The sequence below is a fragment of the Oryctolagus cuniculus genome, chromosome 4, assembly GCF_964237555.1.
Source record: "Oryctolagus cuniculus chromosome 4, mOryCun1.1, whole genome shotgun sequence".
NCBI lineage: Eukaryota > Metazoa > Chordata > Mammalia > Lagomorpha > Leporidae > Oryctolagus > Oryctolagus cuniculus.
Window position 1 is genome coordinate 832,692 of NC_091435.1, and position 25,087 is coordinate 857,778.

Consider the following 25,087-nt stretch of genomic DNA (forward strand, 5'->3'; position numbering starts at 1 on the left):
CTTGCCCTTTCTCTGTCTGTAACTGCCTCACAAATAAATAAATAACGCTTAAAAAAAATAAACTGCACAGGGATTGAAGAAGATATTGCAATGTAAGTTAAGTTCAAGGAAGGAAAAAATGATAAAATGGATTTCATGGAAATTTGAAACTTTTAAGAACGTGAGCAGCGTGGGGGCAGAGCAGGGTTCGCCGCAGGAAGGAGCCGCGGATGAGAATAAAAACCTTTATTGGGAAACACCGTTGACAGGGCAGCTGAGAAAGGGGCAGGAGAGAGCAGACAGCGGGGACACGGGAGGGGGAACGGCTGTGCGGGCAGGGCTGGGCCGTCCACGGGCACCGGGCTGTGTGCCCCACACAGCCTCTGCATGGACCTGAGGGACCCTCGGCTGGGCAGCACCTGTACTTGGGCTCAGAGCCCCGTTCCCTGCTGTTCCCTGAAGAGGGGGGGTCTGCTTCTGGGGCCCCCCGCCCGACACCGAGGACCGTCCAGGAAGGTGTCCTTCAGGCCGGGGCTCACCGGGAACGACACAGCCAGCGTTCCAGGGACCATGCAGGAGCCGGACGCACCGGACAGGGTCCCCAGAGTACAACGGAAGCCCCAGAGGAGAAGAGGGGCTCAGCTGGGTTCTGACCGGGTGGCCGGCTCCTCGGAGATCAGAGGGCATGATCCGGGGGGTGTGGGGCTGGCCGAATCTTGGGGCAGGGAGTGGGTGCTGGGGGCAGGGAGGACGTGTGCCAAGCACACGTGTGCACCGCGATTCTGACTGTACTCCAAGGAACATGCAGCTGGCCGGCCTGGCCGGGAGCACGCGTGTCCCGTGTTCACTCTGCCAGCACCGCTAGCCCAGTGCCACCTTCCTGGACACGGTCTGGTAGAACACGCCTCGGAGCAGGGCTGGGTAGCTGGGCACGCGGAACAGGTGGCGTTCGCCGAAGGCCACGTCATACTCGGCCGTCTTGCCAGTGACGAGGACGCGGACGTGGGGCTCGTTCACCTGGCGGCCCACCACCACCACGAAGATCTCGATGCCCGCCCGCTGGGCCTCCTGCACGGCCCTCTCGATGGCCTCTGCCGTGGCCCCCTGCGAGTTGCCGTCGGAGAACAGCAGCACCTTCTTCTTGGCCGTGGCGGGCGAGGCCTCGCGGTAGAAGCGGGTCACGTAGCTCAGGGCATCGTTGACGTCGGTGGCATCGTTGAAGAAGCCCATGGCGTCCACGGTGCCGGCCAGCACCGTGTAGTTCTGCAGGAACTGCAGGGCCGCCCGCTCCGGCTGCTGCTGGCCCCGGCCACTGTACTGCACCACAGCCACCCGAACGTCGTGCGCCGGGTCCGTCCTGCCCGCCGAGAGGAAGCGCTCGGCCAGGCGCTTGGCGAAGCGCTTCGTGGTGTCGAAGTTGTGGCTGCCCACGCTGGCCGAGCCATCAAGTAGGATGGTGATGTCGGTCGGGGAAGAGAACGTGACTGTGGGTGGAGCGGGGAGGCGGCTGTCAGTGGCGACCCCCGAGGGGAAGGCCCGGCAAGGGGCCGGGACCCCCTCCTGGCGCCCCCACCCCCGCCCCGGCTGCAGGCACTCACTCGGGCAGGTGTAATCCGGGCACTTCTTATCTGTAAAGGAAAGAGCCCCACGCAGCGTGAGCCTGGCAGTGCCCCCGTGAACGCCACCAGGCGATGCCGGAGCACCGTGTGGCCCCGCTCCCAGCAGACCCTCCCAGGAGGCCGCCTCTGTCCTCGCCCACCCCTGCGTGGCCCACCCGTGTCTCTCGGGTGACACGCAGCCCCAGCCTCTGCCGGTCCTCACACCAGCCCCGTGCTGGGCCCTCGGGAGACCAAGGCCCTGGGGCAGGGAGGCTGTCCTCTGGTCAGGCACGTGGCTGCCTGTCGACCACGTGCCCGTCAGGGGAGAAGGCCCGTGTCTGGTGCCGGCAGCTCCCTCCGGCTGTCGTCCGTTGCCCGCAGCGTGGAGTTGAGACTGACCCCTGGGCCCAGCCGGATGATGTGGCTAGCATGTGCGGGGTCTGGAGTGGGCGGCCGTGAGGCATACAGTCCCCACCTCCTCCTTTGCTCGTGCAAAGCCACGAGCGTGAGGCGGCTGGGCGGTCATGGCGGGCCAGCGTGGGGCCCTGTGTTAGAGGTGCCACAGTGCTGCTGCCGGCGCGGCCATGCAGGGCCAGCTCCCGAGCGCAGCCCTCCCAGCCCAGCGTGGCCCTCCCAGCCCGGCGCAGCCCTCCCAGCCCGGTGCGGCCCTCCCAGCGCGGTGCCCACCTATGCAGATCTGGGCGGTGATGTTCTTGAGGAAGCTGTCGTCCAGCAGCTCTGCGTAGTTCTCCTTGACCAGCGAGATGCCGGGCCGGCCCTGGGGCGCCAGCCCCTGGCAGGAAATGACGTTGAGCTGGTCGGAGCCCGCCGTGAAGCCAAACACATCCTTGATGCCCACGGAGACCACCTGCGGGGCCGGGGACAGGGTCAGCGTCGGGCCGGCGGCTCCACCCTGCTCTCACGGAGAAAGGCCCTCGGGCCCACCTGGATGTCGGGGCCGCAGAGCACGCTGAGGGGCGTGGTGTCCCTCTGGGTGTCGGAGCGCCCGTCGGTGATGACCAGGGCGATGCGTGTGTTCGGGGTGGGCGGCAGCAGCCGGTCCCGGGTGTACTGCAGAGCCTCGCCCGTGAACGTGCCGCCCGCCATCCACTGCAGCTTCTTGATGGCCCTGCACGGAGAGGGAGCACCCTCAGGCGGGGCTGTGCCTGTCCCCGTGAGGGGCCGGGGCCTGGGTGGGGTGCTGGTGGCCCCCGTGCCCCGCGGCCGTGCACTCACTCCTTGAGGTCCTGCGTGTTCCTGATGCTGGGGCTCCTCAGGTCCACGTGCTCCTGCATCTGGTTGTGGCTGTACTGCACCACGCCTGCGTGCGACTGCCCCGGCTCGAACTGCAGGGGCGGGCGCAGCCGTGTTGGGGACTGCAGGACCACGCGTCTCCCTGGGTGTCCACCAGGGTCCCAGGACCCCCGCCCAACCCTTTGTGCAGGGTGTCCTGGGAACCAGGCCTCCCTGGGCCCCCTGTGTTCTGGCCACGGGCAAGGAGCCTGGAGCCATGGGCCGGCTGCTCAGGAGCTACGGGGGCTGAGCGGGCCCTGGGTGCCCTGCACCTCGTCACCAGCAGAGCTGTTGGGGCCTGCAGAGCTCCACGCAGCAGAGTCGGGCGCCTCACCTTGACCAGCTCGTCCCTGCTCAGCCGGTCGATGACCTTGATGATGAAGTCCTTGGCGATCTCGAAGTTCTGCAGGCCGATGCTCTCAGAGCTGTCCAGGACGAACAGGATGTCGATGGGGCCGCACCTGCACTCTGGGGTAGGGGCGGGGTCGGCCTCAGTCCCAGTCTCCCAGCCCGCCCCTCCCCGGCGGGGGTCCCGCCTGGCTCTGCCACCCCCTGTCCCCAACAGTTGTTCTCTGCCCCCTCCTCGAGTTGGGCCCCGAGCCCACGGGGAGAATGGGGGAGAGGGCAGGGCTTGGCTCCCGGCCCCGCCTGCCGCTGGTAACTTCCTGGGGAACAGAGCAGGTATGGGCGGCAGCCCTGCAGCCCCCACTGCTCGGGGAGGCAGCGGCGGGAGCAGTGGGCGGCCGGCGAGTGGTGGGGAGCCCGAGGTGGCAGGCATCCACGGAGGGAGAGGCAGGAACGGCACTCACCACAGCACGCTGCGGAGAGAGCACAGCACAGTCAGATGCCAGGGCTCACGGGGACCCACTCCAGACTCCCGGCCCCGACCCCCGCAGTGGGCTGTGTGCTCATCCTTGGGGCCGGCTGCATGTGGGAGGCCCCAGGCCTGGACCCAGGGCCCCCGAGAGTGAGGCACCCGTGGGGCAGGAGACAGCCCTGTCCACGTGGCTGGCCCCGTACCCGCAGGGCCGGTCCCCGCCTTCCCCATGCCCCCCGAGAGCCCGTGCTGGGCTTCGGGCCACTGCTCCTCCTCACTGAGCTGCCGCTGCGGGCTGCCATACTCACAGCACATCTTCATGATGATGTCCAAGATCTCGCATTCCTGGGGAGAGAGCCATCGCTGGTGTGGGCGGCCAGCCCCCAGCCTGGGCCCCGGGCTCTGGGTGCAGTGCTGGGTCTGGACAGGGAGCTCTGACTTCCTGGGTGTGTTTGGCCCTGCCTGTGGATCCTGGCCACAGGCCTGAGCACCTGATGTGGTCATCCACACCTGGCAGTCACATGTCCCCCACGGTCATCATGCGTCCCTGTGGTCATCCCGTGTCCATGTGATCATCCCGTGTCCATGTGATCATCTCATGTCTTTGTGGTGGTCATTATGTGTCCCCCATGGCCATCATGTGTCCCCATGGTCATCATGCGTTCCTGTGGTCATCTCATGATTTTGTGGTGGTCATCATATGTCCCGAGGTCATCATATGTCCCTGTGATCATCTCATGTCCATGTGGTCATCACATGTCTGTGTGGTGGTCATCCCATGTCCCTGTTGTCATCATGTGTCCCCATGGTCATGTGTGTCCCTGTGGTCATCACCAGTCCCCCATGGGAGGCCCCAGCACCCCTTCCACAGCTGCCCCATCTGTGTGCAGGGTCCCAGCAGTACTGCTCAGCCTCAGGGAATGTTCACAGACACCCACTTACGTCTGGCCCAGGTGGTCCCGTGTGTCCTGGGGGTCCCTGTCAACAGTGACAGAGAGGGCTCTGAGCAGGTGTCCACAGCTTCCGGATCTGAGGGACCCCTCCTCATACCCTCTGGCCCTCCACAAGTCCCCCAACCCAGTTCCCCATCAGTTCCACCCCTGCCCCAGAAAACCCCCGCTCTGAGCAATTATCTTCCTCTCCCTGGGGGGGACCCCCTCCCTGATCCACTCTACACACACACACACACACACACACACACACGGCAATTGCTCCCTGATCCACTCCACCCCCCCAGGGGACGACCCCTCCCTGATCCACTCCAATCCCCAGGGGACGACCCCTCCCTGATCAGCTCCACCCCTCCAGGGGACGACCCCTCCCTGATCCACTCCACCCCCCCAAGGGGACGACCCCTCCCTGATCCACTTACACACACGTCCCCTCCCCCACCCCCCAGGGACGGTGAGCAGAGACTACTGCCACATGACAACAGTAGCTCCACAGGCCGGGACTCCGGCAGGAGGCATCGTCCCTCGCCCTGGTGACCAGCCCCTCCCATGTGTGTGGTCTCCGCCCCAGGGACCAGACTCACTCCCGACAGCCCCACCTGCCCCTGCCCCACTCTCCCCAACTTCTGTGGCCTTGGGACCCCGGTTACACCCCTGCCCGGCCCAGGGCCACATCAGCCTACCTGGGGGCCCTCGGGGCCTCGGTATCCTTTCGCCCCTTTGGGACCGCGGGGTGAGACCTGGTTGTTCTGGAGAGAGACAGCCTTGGTCAGCCCAGCCGCTCAGTGTGGGCATTGGCCTCCTCCTGCGGGTCTGCAGCCCCACGGCGCCAGCCCTGCTCCACTCCTCTGTGCTGTGGCTCTGCCCACCCCTCCCCCGACTCACGTCTTCTCCAGGGTCTCCAGGTTCACCCTCGTCCCCTTTGAGGCCGGGGTAGCCTTTTGTGCCCTGTAGATGACAGGAGGGCAGGAAGGTTAGCGGGATGGCAGGTCCCACGGAGGACCTGGTGGGCGTGCCACCAGGCGTGTGCATACATACTTGTGTGCATGTAATCCTGCACACATGAGCACACGCCCCGTGTCTTCATGTGTGAACACGTGTGGACACTGTGTCTTTGCAGTGAGCACACATATACGCCATCTGCATGTGTGCATGGGTGCATACATGGCACACTGTGAGTTCGCACATGCATGGGAGTTGTGTTTGTACGCCTGTAGCTGAGCAGACAGGGACGAGGGGTGGGTACTCACATTTATGCCAGGAGGACCCCTGCTGCCTGGGTACCCCTGTGGGACGAGAGACAGGGCCATTACACCAGGCTCTGGGACAGGTCAGAGGTCAGTTAAAGGGCTACTGGCGGTGGGGCCCCAGGCTTGGCAGCTTCCCAGTCACCAGATTCTTCACCCAGGCCCAACCCACCAGGCAAGAGTGCCTGGGACGAGGGAGCCAGGACGAAGAAGCCCAGGATGAGGGAGCCCAGGACGAGGGAGCCGGGATGAGGGAGCCAGGACGAGGGAGCCGGGATGAGGGAGCCAGGACGAGGGATCCAGGGACGAGGGAGCCCGGGATGAGGGGGCCAGGGTGAGGGAGCTGGGACAAGGAGCCAGGACGAGGGAGCCGGGATGAGGGAGCCAGGACGAGGGAGTGCAGGACGAGGGAGCCCAGGACGAGGGATCCAGGGATGAGGGAGCCCAGGATGAGGGGGCCAGGACGAGGGAGTGCAGGACGAGGGAGCCAGGACGAGGGATCCAGGGACGAGGGAGCCCAGGATGAGGGGGCCAGGACGAGGGAGTGCAGGATGAGGGAGCCCAGGACAAGGGATTCAGGGACGAGGGAGCCCGGGATGAGGGGGCCAGGACGAGGGAGTGCAGGACGAGGGAGCCAGGACGAGGGATCCAGGGACGAGGGAGCCGGGATGAGGGAGCCAGGACGAGGGAGTGCAGGACGAGGGAGCCAGGACGAGGGATCCAGGGATGAGGGAGCCCAGGATGAGGGGGCCAGGACGAGGGAGTGCAGGATGAGGGAGCCCAGGACAAGGGATTCAGGGACGAGGGAGCCCGGGATGAGGGGGCCAGGATGAGGGAGCTGGGACAAGGAGCTGGGACGAGGGAGCTGGGATGAGGGAGCCTGGACAAGGAAGCCCAGGACGAGGAAGCCCAGGACGAGGGAGCCAGGATGAGGGAGCGCAGGAGGAGGAAGCCCAGGACGAGGGAACTTGGATGAGGGAGTCCGGGACGAGGGATCCAGGGACGAGGGATCCAGGGACGAGGGATCCAGGGACGAGGGAGCCCAGGATGAGGGGGCCCGGGATGAGGGAGCCAGGACGAGGGAGCTGGGAAGAGGGAGCTGGGATGAGGGAGCCGGGGTGAGGGAGCCGGGACAAGGGAGCCAGTACGAGGGTGCCGGGATGAGGGAGCCAGGATGAGGGAGCCCGGGATGAGGGAACCTGGGACCAGGGAGCCTGGGACGAGGGAGCCCAGGATGAGGGAGCAGGATGAGGGAGCCGGGACGAGGGAGCTGGGATGAGGGAGCTGGGATGAGGGAGCAGGATGAGGGAGCCGGGACCAGGGAGCCAGGATGAGGGAGCAGGATGAGGGAGCCAGGATGAGGGAGCAGGATGAGGGAGCCGGGACGAGGGAGCTGGGATGAGGGAGCAGGATGAGGGAGCAGGATGAGGGAGCCGGGACCAGGGAGCCAGGATGAGGGAGCCCGGGATGAGGGAACCTGGGACCAGGGAGCCTGGGACGAGGGAGCCCAGGATGAGGGAGCCAGGATGAGGGAGCTGGGATGAGGGACCCGGGACCAGGGAGCTGGGATGAGGGAGCCGGGACAAGGGAGCCGGGACGAGGGAGCCAGGATGAGGGAGCAGGATGAGGGAGCCGGGACGAGGGAGCTGGGATGAGGGAGCTGGGATGAGGGAGCTGGGATGAGGGAGCCGGGACAAGGGAGCCGGGACGAGGGAGCTGGGATGAGGGAGCCCAGGATGAGGGAGCCCAGGACGAGGAAGCCCAGGACGAGGGATCCAGGGACGAGGGAGCCAGGATGAGGGGGCCCGGGATGAGGGAGCCGGGACGAGGGAGCTGGGAAGAGGGAGCCTGGGACGAGGGAGCCCAGGATGAGGGAGCAGGATGAGGGAGCCGGGACCAGGGAGCCAGGATGAGGGAGCCAGGATGAGGGAGCCGAGGATGAGGGAGCCGGGACGAGGGAGCTGGGATGAGGGAGCCGGGACAAGGGAGCCGGGACGAGGGAGCTGGGATGAGGGAGCTGGGACGAGGGAGCTGGGATGAGGGAGCCGGGACGAGGGAGCTGGGATGAGGGAGCTGGGATGAGGGAGCCGGGACGAGGGAGCAGGATGAGGGAGCCGGGACCAGGGAGCCGGGACGAGGGAGCCTGTGTCCAGGACAGGGGCAGGGATGAGTGCAGGCCTCTGTGTCTCAGGGCACTGGGACTACTTACAGGGAAGCCGGGAAAGCCCTCAGTGCCGTTTCCAGGGGGGCCGTCCTCGCCCTGGGGAGCAGAGCAGGGTCCTGTCACTGTGGAGTGCTGGGTGGGCAGCCCCCGGACAGCCCAGGCACACGGCCGGGTCCTGCACGGGTCCTCCCGCCCGCCGGGCAGGGTCCTGTCACTGTGGAGTGCTGGGTGGGCAGCCCCCGGACAGCCCAGGCACACGGCCGGGTCCTGCACGGGTCCTCCCGCCCGCCGGGCAGGGTCCTGTCACTGTGGAGTGCTGGGTGAGCAGCCCCCGGACAGCCCAGGCACACGGCCGGGTCCTGCACGGGTCCTCCCGCCCGCGGGGAGGCAGCCCCTCTGCACTGCCCTGCCGGCCCCCTCAGCCTCTCCCTGGACTGGACAGGGAGCCGGGGGGCCCGAGGGTGATGCCTGTCCCGTACGTCAGAGCCCCGGCGGCCGGCTCACTGCTGGGGCCTGTGCCCAGAGACTTACCCGCTCGCCCATCAGCCCCGGGTCTCCAGGGGGCCCGGCCGGTCCTGGGGCTCCTCGGGGACCCTAAGGAAAGGCTCGAGTGACTGCCCGGGCTGGGTCGGCGCAGGTTCAGGCTCACAGTGTCTTCTTGGGGAGGGCGGGCACCGTGGGAGAGGAGACGCCTGGGGCCGGGCTCGGGGACACGCGGGTCTGGTGCCAATGTGGCAGGCAGGGGCAGGGTGGGGCTGGGACGTGCTCACCTCGAGCCCTGAGGGACCCTCATCGCCTCGGTAGCCCTTAGGTCCAATGGGGCCGGCCTCACCCTGTGGAGAACACGCCCCGTAAGACCCAGCCCTCCCCCCACATCCAAGGGAGGGACTGCCCTCGGTGGCTCCAGGGGGCTGTGGCTGCCAGCACCAGGGTCTCTCCAGGTCGCAGACCACCTGTCCCTCCTTGCCCTGCAGGGTGGGCCTGCGGCTGCCTCTCACCCCACCCCCAGCAGCGAAAGCTGAGCCTCGCTCACGGCCCCCTTGGCCAGGTGGGGGCCTTGAGGGCAACTCCTACTAACGCCTCCATGGGTGACCTGGGTGGGCACTGGCAGGGGCTTCAGCCCCCTCCTCACCCTCAGCCATGCTTGTCACCTGACTGGAGCACAGCCGCAGAGGCAGGAGCCACCCGCCCTCCTCCCTGGGGTTCCCACTCATGCTCTGCGGCTGATGCGGCCCCGCCGCATCTCATGAGGCTCCTGGACCTCCGTGCGGCCCCTGTCCCTCCTGCCCCCATGACTCAGGGGCTCCTGGGTGTTACCATCCCTGCCCCAACCCCTCAGACCTCCAGTGCTGCTGTCAGAACCACACACGCCCCACCTAGGCCACATCCCCCAGCAGGCTTTGCACACGGACATGACTACACCTAGGCCTCCCAACCCAGGGTGAAGAGGGCTTGCACCTGGGCCCCAAGACAGACTTGGGGAGGGAAGGTGTGCTCTGGGCCAGACAGGTGGGCAGCAAGGGGTCTTGTCTGACAGGTGCCCCTGGGCCCCAAGAGCTTGCTCTGAGGACATGGGGGTGGGGACCCCTCCCAGACAGACAAGGCAGGCCAGAAGGAGCCCAGGAGCTGGGCAGGTCCCCCACGCACCCAGCTTTCTCCCCAGGTGTGCGACCAAGGGAGAGGAAGTCGATCTGACAGAGACAGCTGCACCCTCGCCCCGCCCCAAGGGGCACCATAAGGCCATCAAGAGACGGAGTGCCGACGTGGACAGAACTGGTCACCGTCCAGGGAAGCAAGCCAGGCCCAGGAAGGCCAGGCTGCCTGGCCTCCCTCAGGCGCAAAAGCTGGGAGCTGAGCTCAAGACCGGGGGGAGCGGGGACGGTGGTCCCGGGAGGGGTTAGGCGTGTGTGATCCACCACAGTCTAGGGCCGGGGTCCCCAGCAGCAGAGGTGACGGGTGTTGGAGGAGCTGGGATGCACCTGCCCTGTTCCGACCTTCACAGACGGATCAGCCGCGCTCCTCTGCCCCACAACAGGTGCAAAAGCGCTGCGTCCACCAGAAATGAAAACTTGCTGGCAAAGATGGCTGCACACTCGCCCCGGATGCCCCGGCTCACGTCCCCGGAGACAGCCGGAGGGGCCCACACCCTCCAATCCCACCCCCAAGTTCAGAAGAACAAAGATGGGGCACACAAGGCAGCGCATGAGGTGAACGCCACGGAGGGCAGACGTGAGCGCAGGGTCCGAGCCACGGTATCCATGGACGGGAAACACCGGCCCCGAGTCAACAACACCCAGCGGGGAACAGGCAGACAGGCAGACGCGCACACTCGGCTGGAGCCCTGTGCCTGGCCTTGGCACTCGGCCTCTGCTGCTATGTTACAGTAGCGAGAACCAGAACCGTGCTGACCGCCTGCCCACCTGCCCAGGGCCACCCTGTGGAATCCAGGACAGGGGCCCAGAGGACAGAGATGAGTGAGGACAGCAAGGGGGGCCCTCCCACTCCCCCACCGCCAGCAGGGTGCCCCTCCCCCATCCCCCCTGCTGACCACCTGGACCTCCTCTCTATCAGACCTACACCCTCCTGTCCCCCAGCATGGTCTCTGGGAGGTCTTGCTCACATCCTGGACATCCAGAACCTTCTACCTGCTCACGACCCTAAATCTACCACCAACCACACGAATGCTCTGCCCTGTGCCCTAGTGTCCCATTTCGGGCACCCCAGCCAGGGGCTGCCTGTCTCACCCACTCTACCACCTACCTGGGGGACTGGGAAGTCCATTTCTGGGCACCCTCGGGCCCGCCCTGTCCCCGCCCATGGTCCCACCTACTCCTCACACCTGCTGCTGCACACCCCCAGTGCCTTCCCACTCTCCGAGGGCCAGAGCACGAGGCCAGCGCAGGGCCTGCTCATTCATCTGTGCATCCTGGCAGCCCCCAGAGGGGTCCCTGAGCCAATGAGGCTGGGGGGCACAGGAGCCGGGCCCCACCCTCACCCAGACAGGCCCAGGCAGCCCCCAGGCCCTCCCGCACTGGCTCAGGTGGCCCTTCTGTCCACGAGACATGGACCCTGAAGGAAGGGCCCAGAGCTGGAACCGGGACACCCGTGGCTGAGCCTCGGGGGCCCCTTCCCCCACAGAACCCAACCCACGACGTGGCTGACCCAGCCCCCACCCAGCACAGCCTACCGGGTCTCCTGGGATGCCGACGGGGCCCTCTCTGCCCTGGTCACCTTGGGGTCCAGCTTCGCCCTGGGGAGAAAGGAGCCCATGAGGGAGCAGGTCGGGCCCCAGGGCCCCAGGCAGCCAGCAGGTGAGGGCTGCAGGCGCTGCCGTCCACAGTGGCGGGCAGCCCCGAACTTCTCCTCCACAAGTGCCCTGTCCTGGCCCCGCCCTCTACACCCACACACCGCAGCCGATTTCTTGGGAGCCTCAGCAAGGCGGCAGCTCCTCCTGGGGTCCCTGCCTCCGAGGCCTCTCCCTGCCCTCCTCCTTGGGCACCTGGACGCTCTGCTTGGCCCCAGTCCCACTCCTGTCCTCAGAGGGTGGGTTTGGGAGGGGTCGGCTGCATTGCCCTGCCCTGCTGCCTGCACGGGGGCCTCCAAGAGCAAGCCGTGAGCCCCCAACCCTGCCCCTGACAGGCGCCTGTGGCATGGCCAGGGCTCCGCTCCCCACCAGGGTCAGGGCTGCCCGTGTCGAGGTTGTGGTGGGCACTGTGACCACCTCCCACAAGGCAAAAACCAAGGAGTGGGGGGTGTGGGGGCAGAAGCCAGCCGGGCTGGGCCGGCAGGACGTGGTCGGGCCAAATGGAGGTGGCCAGAGCTGTGTGGGTGTCTCGTATTCCAGGGCCCTTCTCAGAGTGCAACTTACCGGGTCTCCTCTCGGCCCCCGCACGCCTGGGGTCCCCCGGGGTCCTGGCTCTCCAGGGCCACCCTGTGTGGAGAGGCGTGGGGGACTCACAGCCCTGCTGACGCCCCCCCCAGCAGGATCCCTGTCTACCCCCCATCACAGAGGCTGGAGCTCCTGGCCGCTCAGCTCCCGCCAGCCTCCAGACCCCAGAAGACCCCGGATGACGCCAGCGCTGTTCCCAGGGCAGAGCAGCCAGGAGCACAGAGGCAAGGCTGTCCTGCCTGGAGCGCATGGCCTGGCCTCTCGGGGGTGGGGATGGAGGGGCCACGTGGCCTGGGCTGCGGCCGCCTGCAGCCAGGACTCACCCTGTCTCCGGGAGGCCCGTCGGGTCCTGCGTTGCCCTGCAGTTGGGAGGAGCAAAGGCCATGTTAGTCTGTGGGAGGGGTGCAGCCTGGTGGGGGCCGAGGCTGTGGGAGGGGATGCAGCCTCAGGGTGGGGAGGTGAGGCTGTGGGAGGTGTGGGCTTGGGCGCAGCCTGCGGGGGGCGAGGCCTGCGGTGGGGGGGGGGGGACTCACCTCGTCTCCAGCCTCTCCCTTCTCTCCGGGGGGACCGGGCTCTCCGGGCTCACCCTGAGGAGGACGGGACACCATGAGTGTCAGCCCCTGCACCCCACAGCCCGTGCCACTGGAGCTGCCCCAGGCAGTCTCACCTCGTCTCCAGGAGGGCCTGTGTTCCCGGGTCTTCCAGGCTCCCCGTCCGCTCCAGGCTCCCCCTGGGGAAGGTCAAGGGTCAGAGGCACAGGCTCTGGTTGCAGCCCAGGGGGGCTGGGTCAGGGCTCTCTGGGGGCCCTGCCCACCCTCCTTCCCCAGGCCTCAGGCAGCTCTGACCAGTGTTGCCAAGCACCTCAACCCACCGCCAAATCCCACCTGAACTGGGTCCGTTTGCCAGGCAGTGAACTGGGAGACCCGAATCTCGGGCCGGCAGGGACACACCCAAGCCCTTGTTCGTGCCACGGTGAACACCCATCCTCGCCCTCCCTAGCACTTCCTGCCACGGGGAGAACCCGGAGAAAACCCCGGCTCTTCACGCCTCACCCTCGGCCCTGGGGGTGGGGAAGGACCCCTGAGGCTCGAGCCACTGTGAGGAGGGAGGCTCTCGGGCAGCTGCACAGTGTTCACCGTGGGCTCTCCACAGCCACTGGCCACACAATGTTCACCGTGGTGTTGTGGTTTGTGGATTAGTGTTGTGGTTCGTGGACTGGTGGGTTTGTGGATTGGTGTTGTGGTTCGTGGATTGGTATTATGGTTTGTGGATTGGTGTTGTACATGGATTATTAGTGTTGTGGTTCACCGATTGGTGTTGTGGTTCATGGATTAGTGTTGTGATTCTTGGGTTAGTGTTGTGGTTCATGAACTGGTGTTGTGGTTCATGGATTGGTATTGTGGTTTGTGGATTGGTGTTGTAGTTCATGGACTGATGCAGTTTGTGGATTAGTGTTGTGGTTCATGGACTGGTGTGGTTTGTGGATTAGTGTTGTGGTTCGTGGACTGGTGTGGTTTGTGGATTAGTGTTGTGGTTCGTGGACTGGTGTTGTGGTTTGTGGATTGGTGCTGTGGTTCGTGGACTGGTGTTGTGGTTTGTGGATTAGTGTTGTGGTTCGTGGACTGGTATGGTTCATGATTGGTGTGGTAGTTCATGGAATGGTGCTGTGGTTTGTGGACTGGTGTTGTGGTTTGTGGATTAGTGTTGTGGTTCGTGGACTGGTGTTGTGGTTTGTGGATTAGTGTTGTGGTTCGTGGACTGGTGTTGTGGTTTGTGGATTAGTGTTGTGGTTCGTGGACTGGTGTTGTGGTTTGTGGATTAGTGTTGTGGTTCGTGGACTGGTGTTGTGGTTCATGACTGGTGTAGTAGTTCATGGATTGGTGCTGTGGTTTGTGGACTGGTGTTGTGGTTTGTGGATTAGTGTTGTGGTTGGTGATTGGTGTTGTGGCTCATGGATTAGTGTGGTTCATGTACTGGTGTTGTGGTTCATGGATTAGTGTTATGGTTCATGGATTGGTGTTGTGGTTCATGGATGAGTACTGGGGGTTCGTGGATTAAGGTGGAGACAGCCGCACTGTAGTGTCTGAAAGTGGCCTTTGGGAAGTAACTGATCGGGGGGGTGGAACCTCATGATGGATCCTGGTGGCTTTATAAGGAGAGACGTGTGGAGATGGCGTGTTCCTGGCTCTCTGCTCCTTCGTTCCCACATGGTTCTTCTGCATGTGTTCTGCTGCCAGACCAATGGGGTTCCCCAATCTTAGACTGTGACCCCTCAAAATCATAGCTGAAATGAACTTCCTTCCTTCACTGTAGTTGCTATATTGAGGAAACGCTAATACAGAAAGCTGGTACCAGGAGTGGGGTTGTTGATGTTAACTACATCTGAAGATGTGGAGAGACCTGGTGATTGGTCTACTGGGAAAAGTGGGAGGAGCTCGGCAGAACCGGCTGGAGGAAGCCTAGAATGCTGTAAGCAGTGCCATGGGTGCCTGGTGGGGGTGCAGAGGAGGCGCTGCCGGGGCACGTGGACACGGAGGCCATGCTGGTGAGGGTGCAGAGGGACACGGGGACTCTCCTGGGACCGCACTAAAGGCTGTGCTTGTTGCAGTGTGGCAGACAGCCTGTCTCGGCTGTGTGTCCCTGTCTCGGCTGTGTGTCCCTGTCTCGAGACCTGGGGGAGCCTCAATTAGCCGATGCTGGGCTGGCTGATGGGGGAGGGGATTTCAAGGTAACAGAACATCCTGCAGCCTGGGTGTCATGGCTGCCGTTAGCAAGTCGTACAGTGAGTCAGGAGCGGAGCAGAGAGATTTGGAAAATTCAGTCTGGCCAGAGAAGGAGAGCGTTTAGGACAGGGAATGCGGTGGCACTCATCACGGTTTGAAAAGCTGACCGGTGCTGGACTCGGGGGACGAGGAGGCCCCGGGCTGGTGCTCAGGGGTCATGAGCCACTGACCTTTGCTCCTTTCAGTCCGAAGGCGCCAGGGTCGCCCTTAGGTCCGGGGGGTCCTTGAACTCCCTGGTGAGGCAATGGCAGACGTGGTCACGGTGGCCCTGAGCATTTCGGGGCTGCACACAGCGACTCAGGGAGGGCCACAGGAGGGCTGGGCTGAGTTCCACCCCGAGCCCGCAGCCCCGGCGTGGGGTACTCACGTCAAAGCCAGGGGAGCCCTTGCACCCTGGCAGGCCTGGGTACCCTGCCTCTCCCTGGAAGGAGAAGACAGGACGAGAATGAGGCGGTCGGGGCCAACCAGAGGCTCTGCCCCACCCTGGCGACGCCTGCCCAGGGCCCCAGGGCGGCTACCTTCGTGCCGTCCACTCCGTCGATGCCTCTCTTGCCCTTTTCGCCCTGCGTGGACACAGAAGTCAGGGTCAGGGGCGATCAGACAGCACCGGACCCAGTGCCCTCCCGTCTCTGTCCCCCACTCACCTTGTAGCCCTTGGGTCCCCTGGAGCCCTGTGGAGACAGAAGGAGGTGAGGGTGGCCCCTGCGGGGCCAAGAGCAGCCCCATCCCCTTCCACTCTGCCCAGCTGAAGCCTGGCTCAGCTGCACGCTGGTCAGGTGAACAGCACTGTGCTGTCCCCAACCCTGAGGGAGCGCAGTCCGTGCTGGGAGCCATGGGGACCGGGGACACGAGGGGGGAGCAGGTGGGAAGGGGCTAGGGCTGTGTTCCGAAGGCTGCACCCTACAGTGGGGCGAGTGGCAGGAGCCACCCCCCAGCCCGGGGTCCTGGCAGGCCGCAGAGCTCCGTGGTCATCAGTCCAGAGGGCTGGAAGGGCTGTCTGGCCAGGCCCCTCCAGACGGCCACGCCAGCGCCTCCGTGCCACGCCCGTCCGGCTGGGGGTGCTCCGGGCCGGCCGAGCCCACTCACCTTCTCCCCACGGCTGCCCTTTTCTCCCTGCACCGAGAGAAGAGGAGGCTCCGTCAGCGCCACGCAGGGACCCCAGACCCTCCCGATGCCCCCGCCTGGGTAGGCCCCAGCGGAGGAGACGCACCTTCATGCCTTGGTATCCCACAGGGCCGAGGTCCCCCGGTCTTCCCTGGAACACAAAGGAGGGGTTAGATGCCCTGGGGGTCAGTCTCGGGCCCCACAACCCCCCGCCCCCACCCCTGACCGCTGGGGTCTCCACAGTGGAGCTCCTGGGAGGGGCGACCAGGGGTGCCAGGCGGAGCTGGGAGAGGGGTGGGAGTTTGTGGAGACCCCGGCAGGGGCAGGCAGAGTCCTGGGCTTTGTTGGGCCCCCACGGGCACAGGCAGGGCCAGCCTGGAGGGCTGCCTGGGCGGCAGCGGGCACAATGGCTGTGCCAGCCCCCTCCCGCGGAGGACAGGCTTGTGACCTGGGCTCAGGACCCAGCTGCTCTCCAAGTTCCTGCAGCCTGGTTCCCCCAGCCTCAGGCTGCTCAGCACCCCAAAACCACTTTCAGTCCCAGGCACTTACAGGGTCTCCGGCTTCTCCCTTCTCTCCTGGGAGCCCAGGCTTCCCGCGTTCTCCCTGTAACACAGAGGTCAAGGTCAGGGGCTGTGCTGAGGGCCCAGGTCAAGGTCAGGGGCCACTCTGGGCTGTGCTGAGGGCCCGGCTCGCGCACAGCACGGCCTCTGATATCTTTTGTTCCATCCTCAGGCCATGTGACTCTCTGGTGCTCCCACTGGGGGGCTGGCAGGTGGCTCCAGCACGCAGGCCTAAAGGGGGCTCTGTGGCTCCATGGACTGTGGCCAAGGGATCAGACCATTTATAGCAAAAGCCAGAAATGGGCAGGTTCCAAGCAACCCCCAAGCTGCAAACATTGGTGACCAATTCTGGTGCTCAAGTCGCCCCACGTGAGCCACGCCTACCCCAGGCCTGAATCCCCGTGACTCTTCTCCAGCAAGGAGTGAGGGGCTGGGGCCTCCCTCAGCTGCCTCCTGGACCTGACCGAGTCCACGGCGGCCACACTGCCTCAGGTCCCTGATGCCTGGACTCTCCCCGTGGACTCCGCTCCGGACACCCGGAAGGTGAACCCGCATTGCCCCAACCCGGGAGCCGGCAGCCGTGGCCACTCACCTCGTACCCGGGGTCGCCCCGGGGCCCTGGAGGTCCTCTGGCCGGCTGCAAGACAGGGGGGCACATTCAGCCCGGGACCCAGGCCCCAGACCCCAGACCCCGGATGAGGGTCATGGTGCCGGGGGAGGGGCCGTGGGCCACACTCACCTGGCACTCGAAGGAGCAGCACTGTCGGAATGGGGGGAGAGAGGCGCAGGAGACAGGTCAGAATCCTGGCAGGGTGCGCCCTACGGGTGCCCGCCACCCTGTCCCCACAGGAGCGGCCCTGGACCCAGGCGGGGGGCGCCGGACGGGGCGGGGCGGGGCTCTTACCACTTGCTCCACGTTATTTTTCTGGAAAAGGCAAGGAAAGACGTTGAGTCAGTGGTGCCTGGCTGCTGTCCCTGCCTGCCCCCCGCCGCCTGCCGCCGGCCGCCCGGCACTCACGATCATGTCGGCGATGGTGGTGATGGTCTGGCTGATGACCTCCTCCGCATCACGGCTCTGCCCCCAGTCGGCCGCTGTGAAGTTGCGCCGGTACGTGTGGTCCGTGGCAATGATGCTCAGACGGGGCTCCTGGGGTGCGGCCAGGGGTGAGGCCCCTGCCCTGGGCCCACCACCCTCAGTCCAGTCCCCAAGAGGCTGGGCCCAGGGCTGGCACAAGCAGCACTGGAGGCTCCAGGGTAGGGAGGCGGGGTGGCTGTGGGGGGTCCCCCATGGAGGTGGGAGGTGGGGGTGGCTGTGGGGGGGTCCCTCATGCAGGTGGGAGGTGGGGGTGGCTGTGGGGGGGTCCCTCATGCAGGTGGGAGGCGGGGGTGGCTGTGGAGGGCCCCCATGCAGGTGGGAGGTAGGATGGCTGTGGGGGTCCCTCATGCAGGTGGGAGGTGGGGGTGGCTGTGGGGGTCCCTCATGCAGGTGGGAGGTGGGGATGGCTGTGGGGGTCCCTCATGCAGGTGGGAGGTGGGGGTGGCTGTGGGGGGTCCCCCATGGAGGTGGGAGGTGGGAGTGGCTGTGAGTGTCCCCCATGCAGGTGGGAGGTGGGGTGGCCGTGGGTGGGTCCCCTGTGCAGGTGGGAGGCAGGTGCGGAGGCAGGGCCATGGCAGCCCTGGCTTGCACAGGGACCCTACCAGGTGGTCGGGTGTGATGGCCACGGAGAAGACTTTGATGCCCAGGTGCTTGGCCTCATTGACTGCGTCCTCCAGGCCTCCGCACGGCTCCTTGTAGCCTTCCAGGGGGTGCCCATCGGTCACCACAATCAGGTACTTGTTCTCCTTCAGGTGGGAGCCCCTGGAGGGGAACAGCAGCGTGACACCCCTCCCAGGGTCTGGGACTGCAGAGCTGGGACCCCAGCCTGAGAGCGGCAGCTGGCTGCTGTGGGGACCCACAGGGCTGTCTGGGAAGAACCCCGCGCAGACGGCGCTCAGAGGGCGAAACGGGCAGAGCACACGCTGTGCCTCTGAGCTGGTGTGACAGCTCCGGTACCGGCCCGGGACTGACGCTCTCAGGGAATCCAACGTCCCGCTGTCTCTGCCCCTCTCTGTCTGCCTCTGTCTCTCTCTGTCTCCCTGTGTCTCTCTCTGTCCCCCTGTGTCTCTCTCTGTCTCCCTGTGTCTCTCTCTGTCCCCCTGTGTCTCTCTCTGTCCCCCTGTGTCTCTCTCTGTCTCCCTGTGTCTCTCTCTGTCCCCCTGTCTCTCTCTCTGTCCCCCTGTGTCTCTCTCTGTCTCCCTGTCTCTCTCTGTCTCCCTGTGTCTCTCTCTGTCCCCCTGTGTCTCTCTCTGTCCCCCTGTGTCTCTCTCTGTCTCCCTGTGTCTCTCTCTGTCCCCCTGTGTCTCTCTCTGTCTCCCTGTGTCTCTCTCTGTCCCCCTGTGTCTCTCTCTGTCTCCCTGTGTCTCTCTCTGTCCCCCTGTGTCTCTCTCTGTCTCCGTGTGTCTCTCTCTGTCTCCCTGTCTCTCTCTGTCTCCCTGTGTCTCTCTCTGTCCCCCTGTGTCTCTCTCTGTCCCCCTGTGTCTCTCTCTGTCTCCCTGTGTCTCTCTCTGTCCCCCTGTGTCTCTCTCTGTCTCCCTGTGTCTCTCTCTGTCCCCCTGTGTCTCTCTCTGTCTCCGTGTGTCTCTCTCTGTCTCCCTGTGTCTCTCTCTCTGTCCCCCTGTGTTTCTCTCTGTCCCCCTGTGTTTCTGTCTCCCTGTGTCTCTCTCTGTCTCCCTGTCTCTCTCTCTGTCTCCGTGTGTCTCTCTCTGTCTCCCTGTCTCTGTCTCCCTGTCTCTGACTCTCTCTCTGTCTCCCTGTCTCCGCCTCTCTCTCTGGCTCTGTCTCTGCCTGTCTCTGTCTCCCTGTCTCTGCCTCTGCCCAGATCAGCTCTGGTCCATCAAAGTGAGGCCAATGACCAGGGCATTGCGTGTTTTGAGCGTGGCTCAGCCGGTGGGAGGGATGGGGGTGGTCCTGGGCGAGCCCGGGTAGAGGGGCAGCAGTCACAGCATGAACACCCCAGGACAGGCGTCTGGAGCAGCCAGGCTCGAGGCTGGGGGAGGGGCACTCACCCAATGAGCAGCTCCTCCAGCCCCCTCTTGATGGCGCAGTCGGTGTAGGTGCCTTTGCCGAAGTACTTGACGGCGTCCACGCTGGCCTTGAGCGCGTCGCGGCCGGCGGGCATGCGCGTGAGCCCGCTGATCACCTCCACCTCGTCACTGTAGTGCAGCGCGCCCGCGTTCCACACCAGGTTGCGGTCACAGCGGTAGTACCTGGGAGCCACACGCAGAGTGGGGAGCCGCCCGAGACCCCCACCACACCACGGCCTCCTGTCGGGCAGGGGCCCCTGCCGTGGGGCACAGCCGGACGGCTGGACTAGCATCTCAGGCCTCAGCAGAGGAGCTACGGACAGCAGTGGGGCAGGGGACGGGACAGTGGGGACAAAGGAAGGGGGACACAGGGCCCCCCACTCCAGAGCATCTGGGCCCTCGGGGGCCCACTCCGCTGTCCACTGCACAGATGCAGTGATGTCGCCCCTGCAATGATCCTAACAGGAATGGCGCAGCCACCTGCCCATTTCACAGACGTAGAAACTGAGGCACAGGAGCATGGGCAGTATGGCACCCCGCCCCCAGCACTGTCTGCGTCTCGGCCACTCAGCGGGGGAGGGTCCACTCTGCCTCGTAGGTGTTTGCTATGTGCGCGGCCCTCCTGGTGGGCTGGAGACTCCGCGTGCTGGTCAGTGGCCAGCAGGGGGGCCTGACCTGGCTGAGCCTATGGGCCCCCCGCAGCGGGGGGGGGTGGGACCCTGGGGCCTTGTTTCCCGTGTCCCTCCCCCACCACCTTGTCCCCTGGTTCGGTCCTGTCCACAGCCACACCCACTGCCTGGGGACCCACAGGTGGGAATGGAGTGCGCACAGGAACGAGGCGTGTGGAGCCCCAGCCCGGAGTCAGTTCCGGGGGCCCTGGGCTGCGGAGGTGGGTGGGGCCGGCAGGGGTGTGGAGGCCCCTTAGGGAGTGGCCCTGAAGCCCATGTGGGCAGTGTAGGGTTCTGGGTGCTTAGTGAGACCCCAGGAGCAGCTCCTGGACCTGCTGCTACCTTCCCTGAGGGGGGCTGGGGTTCATCTGTGTTGGGGGCACAGGTTAGGACCCCACATCGCAGCACCGTCTCCCTGGCCTGCCTGGCCAGCTGCCCACCAGCTGCCCGCCAACTGGACCACCTCAAACCCCACCCTCTCCGGCTGACTTGAAGGCAGGGACCCGTGGGGCCTCCGGGCCCTGCCCCACCCCGCAGGGCTCCCCTACCTGTCGTTCAGGTTGTCGATGAAGTTCTTGGTGAAGGCCTTGACCTTGTCCACCAGGGCCCCATAGGGTTTCAGCCTCAAGGCCACACTCTCAGAGGTGTCCAGCACGAAGAACAGGTCCACGGGGCAGTCTGCACCGAGGGGCAGGGCCCGTGAGCCCCGCACCGCCTCACCGGGCTCGTCTGCCCGGCCGCCCCACAGTGCGCTCCACACAGATGGGGCCACCCAGCCATGCCGGGCCAGAGAGGCAGCTGCTGCCACTGACACCCAGCCAGGACGAGACCCCAGACACCCCAGCCCAGTCCTGCGAAGGTGCCTGGCTGGGTTAGAGGGCGCCTCCGCCAGCCCTCCCCGGCAGGGTCCCCTGGGCAGGGTCCCTGGGAAAGGGCCCCGACTCCTGAACTCTGCACCTTGGGCTTAAGACCTGCATGGAAAGCTTCGAACTAACAAGGGGAAGCCCATGGGGACTGAAAACTGACCGAATTCTGGGCACCGTCTCCGCCGGACGGCGACACCCTCTCAAATTCCCCAGCCCTACTCCCCGGGAAATGGTGGCTCGAGGTGGCAGGGACCCAGAGGGCCCTGGAAGGGGACGCTGAGCCGGGGTGGATGGGGTCCCCCCACGGGGTCCGCAGCATCAGGTCCTCCCAGCAGGAGAAGCCCGGCCCGCAAGGCAGCCGCCCACTCACCTTGGAAAGCGATGGCCTTCGAGGCCACCGGGAGGTCCTGTGCGGCCACCCAGCAGGCCTGCAGCAGCAGGGCCAGCAGGGCGCGGGCCAGCCTCATGTCGCCGGCCGGCCTGCAGGTCACCACGGGACAAGCGCTGGGTCCGGGTGGAGGCTGAGGGCGGCGGGAGCGCTGGAGTCTGCCGCGGGGCCCAGCGGCGGCCGGGGAGGGAGGGAGGAGGGGCGAGGGCGGGCCGCGGGGGAGGGGCCGGCGGGGCTGGCCCGGCGGCGCGGGGTGAGTCACGGCAGCAGCGCCAGCCCGCCCGGGGTCTTTTGCCCCCAGAAACACCTGCAAGGAAAAGTCTTCCCTGGAGCCGCTGTGTGCCAGGGACGCCGCTCGGCTGGAGGCGCGACCGCCTGGCCAGGTCTGGGGACTTGTGACAGCAGAGTTAGATAGGACAGAATCCCGGGCTTCCAGGAAGCAGAGTGCTAACCCGGAGCCTGGACTTCCTTGCACCTTCACTGGGAGCCGCCGGGCCACGCTGCCCCGTGGCCGCTGGCCGCTCTCCGCTGCGGGTGTCCCGGATCCCGGGCACGCTTCGTGTCCGTGCAGTGCACAGGGCAGCCACATGCCCATTCGCAAACAGTGGTTCGGCTGTGCCACGGGAAAACAGACATGTGCACGTGCATGTGGGGCACTTCGAGAAGACCTTGAGAGCGAAATGAAAGGCAAATTCATCTTGATGAAACAGAATTTTGAAATCCACCCATGATTTTCATGAACTTCTGAAAACCACTCTTAAGTGCACATTTCAAAAATTTTGCACCAAAATCAACTTATCTTTCAATCCCGTTTTCTTCCATGAACTTTTGACACACTCTCATGCATGTGTCTGTGTGCTGTGTATGCGATTAATGTGTGTGTATGTGTGACAGGCATGGAACGCATGTTTAACGCGTGTTGTGGTGTGTGGTGTGCATGTGTAATGTGTGTATGGCATGTGTGTGGCAGGTTTGTGTGCCATGTACGTCAAGTATGAGTGTGGTGTTCATGGTGTGTGCTGTGTGTGTCATGTGCATCACACGTGTGCATGTGGCATTGAGCAGTGTGTGGTGCGTGAGTCGTGTTCCCCGCGTGTGCTCTGTTTGTGTGCTGTGTGTGAGGTTTCTCTGCGTGGTGCTTCGAGGACACCAGGCGCTCTGTCGGCCTGGGCGTGGCCGTGGCGTGTGCTCCCAGCAGGACATGGCGGTGGCCGTGAGCGTGGCCTGCACTTTTCCCTCAGGCAGCCCAGGGGGCTCTGGCCCCTCCCCGCGCTGCCCTGTGTTTCTCCGGCAGGGTTGGGGCGGCATGAAACGGATGGAGGGAGGCACCGCCCGGGGAGGGCACCAAGCCTCACTGAAACGCAGGCGTCCGGCTTCTCCCCCAGGTCCAGAGCAACCATGCTTCAGAGAGGTCACGGGAGAGGAATTAACACACGGTGACTTTGGTGCAAAAACCTGAAATCCACGCGTTTCTCACGTGTGCATCTCTGAGTGTTTCTGGGTGTGGACACGGTGTGTGGTACTGCAGGGAGCATGGACAAACGAGTGGAGATGAGAACGAGAGCCCCTGGACCCTAACAGCCCGCTCCAGCCTGGGTCCCCCCCCCTCCATCCCCAGCCACCTCCGTCCCCCAGCCACCTCCATCCCCCGGCCACCTCCATCCCCGGCCACCTCCGTCCCCGGCCACCTCCGTCCCCGGCCACCTCCATCCCCCGGCCACCTCCGTCCCCGGCCACCTCCATCCCCCGGCCACCTCCGTCTCCCGCCACCTCCATCCCCCGGCCACCTCCGTCCCCGGCCACCTCCGTCCCCCGGCCACCTCCGTCCCCGGCCACCTCCGTCCCCCGGCCACCTCCGCCCCCGGCCACCTCCGTCCCCCGCCACCTCCGTCCCCGGCCACCTCCGTCCCCTGGCCACCTCCGTCCCCGGCCACCTCCGTCCCCCGGCCACCTCCGTCCCCGGCCACCTCCGTCCCCCGGCCACCTCCGTCCCCGGCCACCTCTGTCCCTGGCCACCTCCGTCCCTGGCCACCTCCGTCTCCCCAGCCAGCTCCGTCCCCCAGCCACATGTGTCCCCTGGCCACCTCTGTCCCCGGCCACCTCTGTCTCCCCTGGCCACCTCCATCTCCTCTGGCCAACTCCATCTCCTCAGCCAGCTCCGTCCCCGGCCACTTCCGTCCCCGGCCACTCTGTCCCCGGCCACCTCCGTCCCCGGCCACTCTGTCCCCGGCCACCTCCGTCCCTGGCCACCTCTATTCCTGGCCACCTCCGTCTCCTCAGCCAGCTCCATCCCTCGGCCACCTCCATCCCTGGCCACCTCTGTCCCCCAGCCACCTCTGTCCTGTCCCCGGCCACCTCCATCCCTGGCCACCTCCATCCCTGGCCACCTCCGTCCCCGGCCACCTCCATCCCTGGCCACCTCCATCTCCTCAGCCAGCTCCATCCCCGGCCACTTCCGTCCCCGGCCACTCTGTCCCCAGCCACCTCCATCCCCGGCCACTTCCATCCCCGGCCACTCCGTCCCCGGCCACCTCCGTCTCCCCAGCCAGCTCTGGTGCAGCTTCCAGGCCCTCCAGAGGCAGGGCAGCCGTCGGCCAGCACCCCGCTGTGAGGCCCGCCCTGTGTGTGTGTGTGTGTGTGTGTGTGTGGCAGTGGGTAGGGACTGGGGAGATGGGGGTAGAGCGGCAGCAAGCCCACTCCCCTCCCTTGGACCTGGCACAGAGCCCTGCACCCTGCCCGTCACCCACAGCCCTGCAGGGGGCCGGGTGGGGCGGATCAGGACAAGGCAGTGACCTGAGCAGGGCTGGGGCTGGGGTCTTGGAGGGAGTTGGGGAGCTGCTGGGGGTGTGGATGACACGGGGGGAGGGGCTGGGGCCGGGACCTGAGAAAGCCTGGGCTGTTTCAGGGACCGGCACCATGAGCCCCCAACGGGTGGGGGCTGGGCTCCCCTAGCGGGGTGGGCACCTCCTCTCTTCCCCTTCCCAGCTCCTGGAGCCTGGGAAACCAAGGGCGGGAAGAGGCAGGCTCCGCACCGGCTCGGTTAGGGATTTTTTTTATGGGTTTCATAAAAGTGGGCGGAAGCCGAGGGAGACGGCCCTTGCGGGAACGAATGGCCTCTGTGGCTTGTGGCAGGAAAAGAGGGGGCTGGGGGCTTCAGCAGCCAGGAGTGGGGGGTGGGGAGGAGACTTCTCAGCTGGGGAGCCCCCTAGGCCCTCCCACCCCGCCCTGCGTGGAGCAACAGCGCCCCCTCTGCCGCCCGAGGGCAGGGCTGTCTCCCCCCACCCCCGCCCCCAGGGCAGGGCTGTCTCCCCTCCAGCTCTGGGCTGGAGGGGCCGGTCGCGGCCAGGCAGGGGCCCTGTGCTGGTCCTCTCCCGGGGACGGGACGGCAGGGCCCTGCCAGGGTCTTTAGGAAGCCTGTAGGGTGTCCGTCGGCAGGAGGTGAGGACCTCGGCGCAGGACACAGGCCCCGGCGGACCCTGGCTCCCGCCCTCGCCCGGGGCGCCCTGTGGCGGTGTCCCTTGCTCAAGGGGGTGGGGGTGCTGCCCCTGGCTGGCGCTGGGTGGCCCTGCAGCCCCCACTCAGCCCCCCTCTGTGCTCTGACCGCTGACCCAGCCAGCGAGTGGGCCTGGCCGGGGACACCCAGTCCTGCAAGGGGCCC

General features: G+C 65.8%; 1 protein-coding gene across 1 annotated transcript; it reads right to left on the reverse strand.

Annotated features, from left to right (window-relative positions):
• Window positions 1-210: 210 nt before the first annotated feature.
• Window positions 211-21,618, reverse strand: COL6A1 (collagen type VI alpha 1 chain). Its single transcript, XM_051828004.2, has 35 exons — window positions 21,412-21,618; window positions 20,724-20,853; window positions 19,490-19,690; window positions 18,083-18,242; window positions 17,403-17,531; window positions 17,289-17,309; window positions 17,124-17,144; window positions 16,977-17,021; window positions 16,374-16,427; window positions 15,931-15,975; window positions 15,807-15,833; window positions 15,365-15,391; window positions 15,239-15,283; window positions 15,088-15,141; window positions 14,891-14,953; window positions 12,605-12,667; window positions 12,471-12,524; window positions 12,261-12,296; window positions 11,917-11,979; window positions 11,236-11,298; window positions 8,819-8,881; window positions 8,580-8,642; window positions 8,094-8,144; window positions 5,888-5,923; window positions 5,523-5,585; window positions 5,321-5,386; window positions 4,630-4,665; window positions 3,996-4,032; window positions 3,680-3,688; window positions 3,205-3,338; window positions 2,814-2,923; window positions 2,523-2,706; window positions 2,265-2,445; window positions 1,578-1,607; window positions 211-1,463 (listed from the first exon to the last, which is right to left on the reverse strand). The coding sequence occupies exons 1-35, from the start codon at window positions 21,506-21,508 to the stop codon at window positions 841-843; spliced, it is 3,084 nt and encodes a 1,027-aa protein (XP_051683964.2). The 5' UTR covers window positions 21,509-21,618; the 3' UTR covers window positions 211-840.
• Between the last annotated feature and the right edge of the window lie 3,469 nt (window positions 21,619-25,087).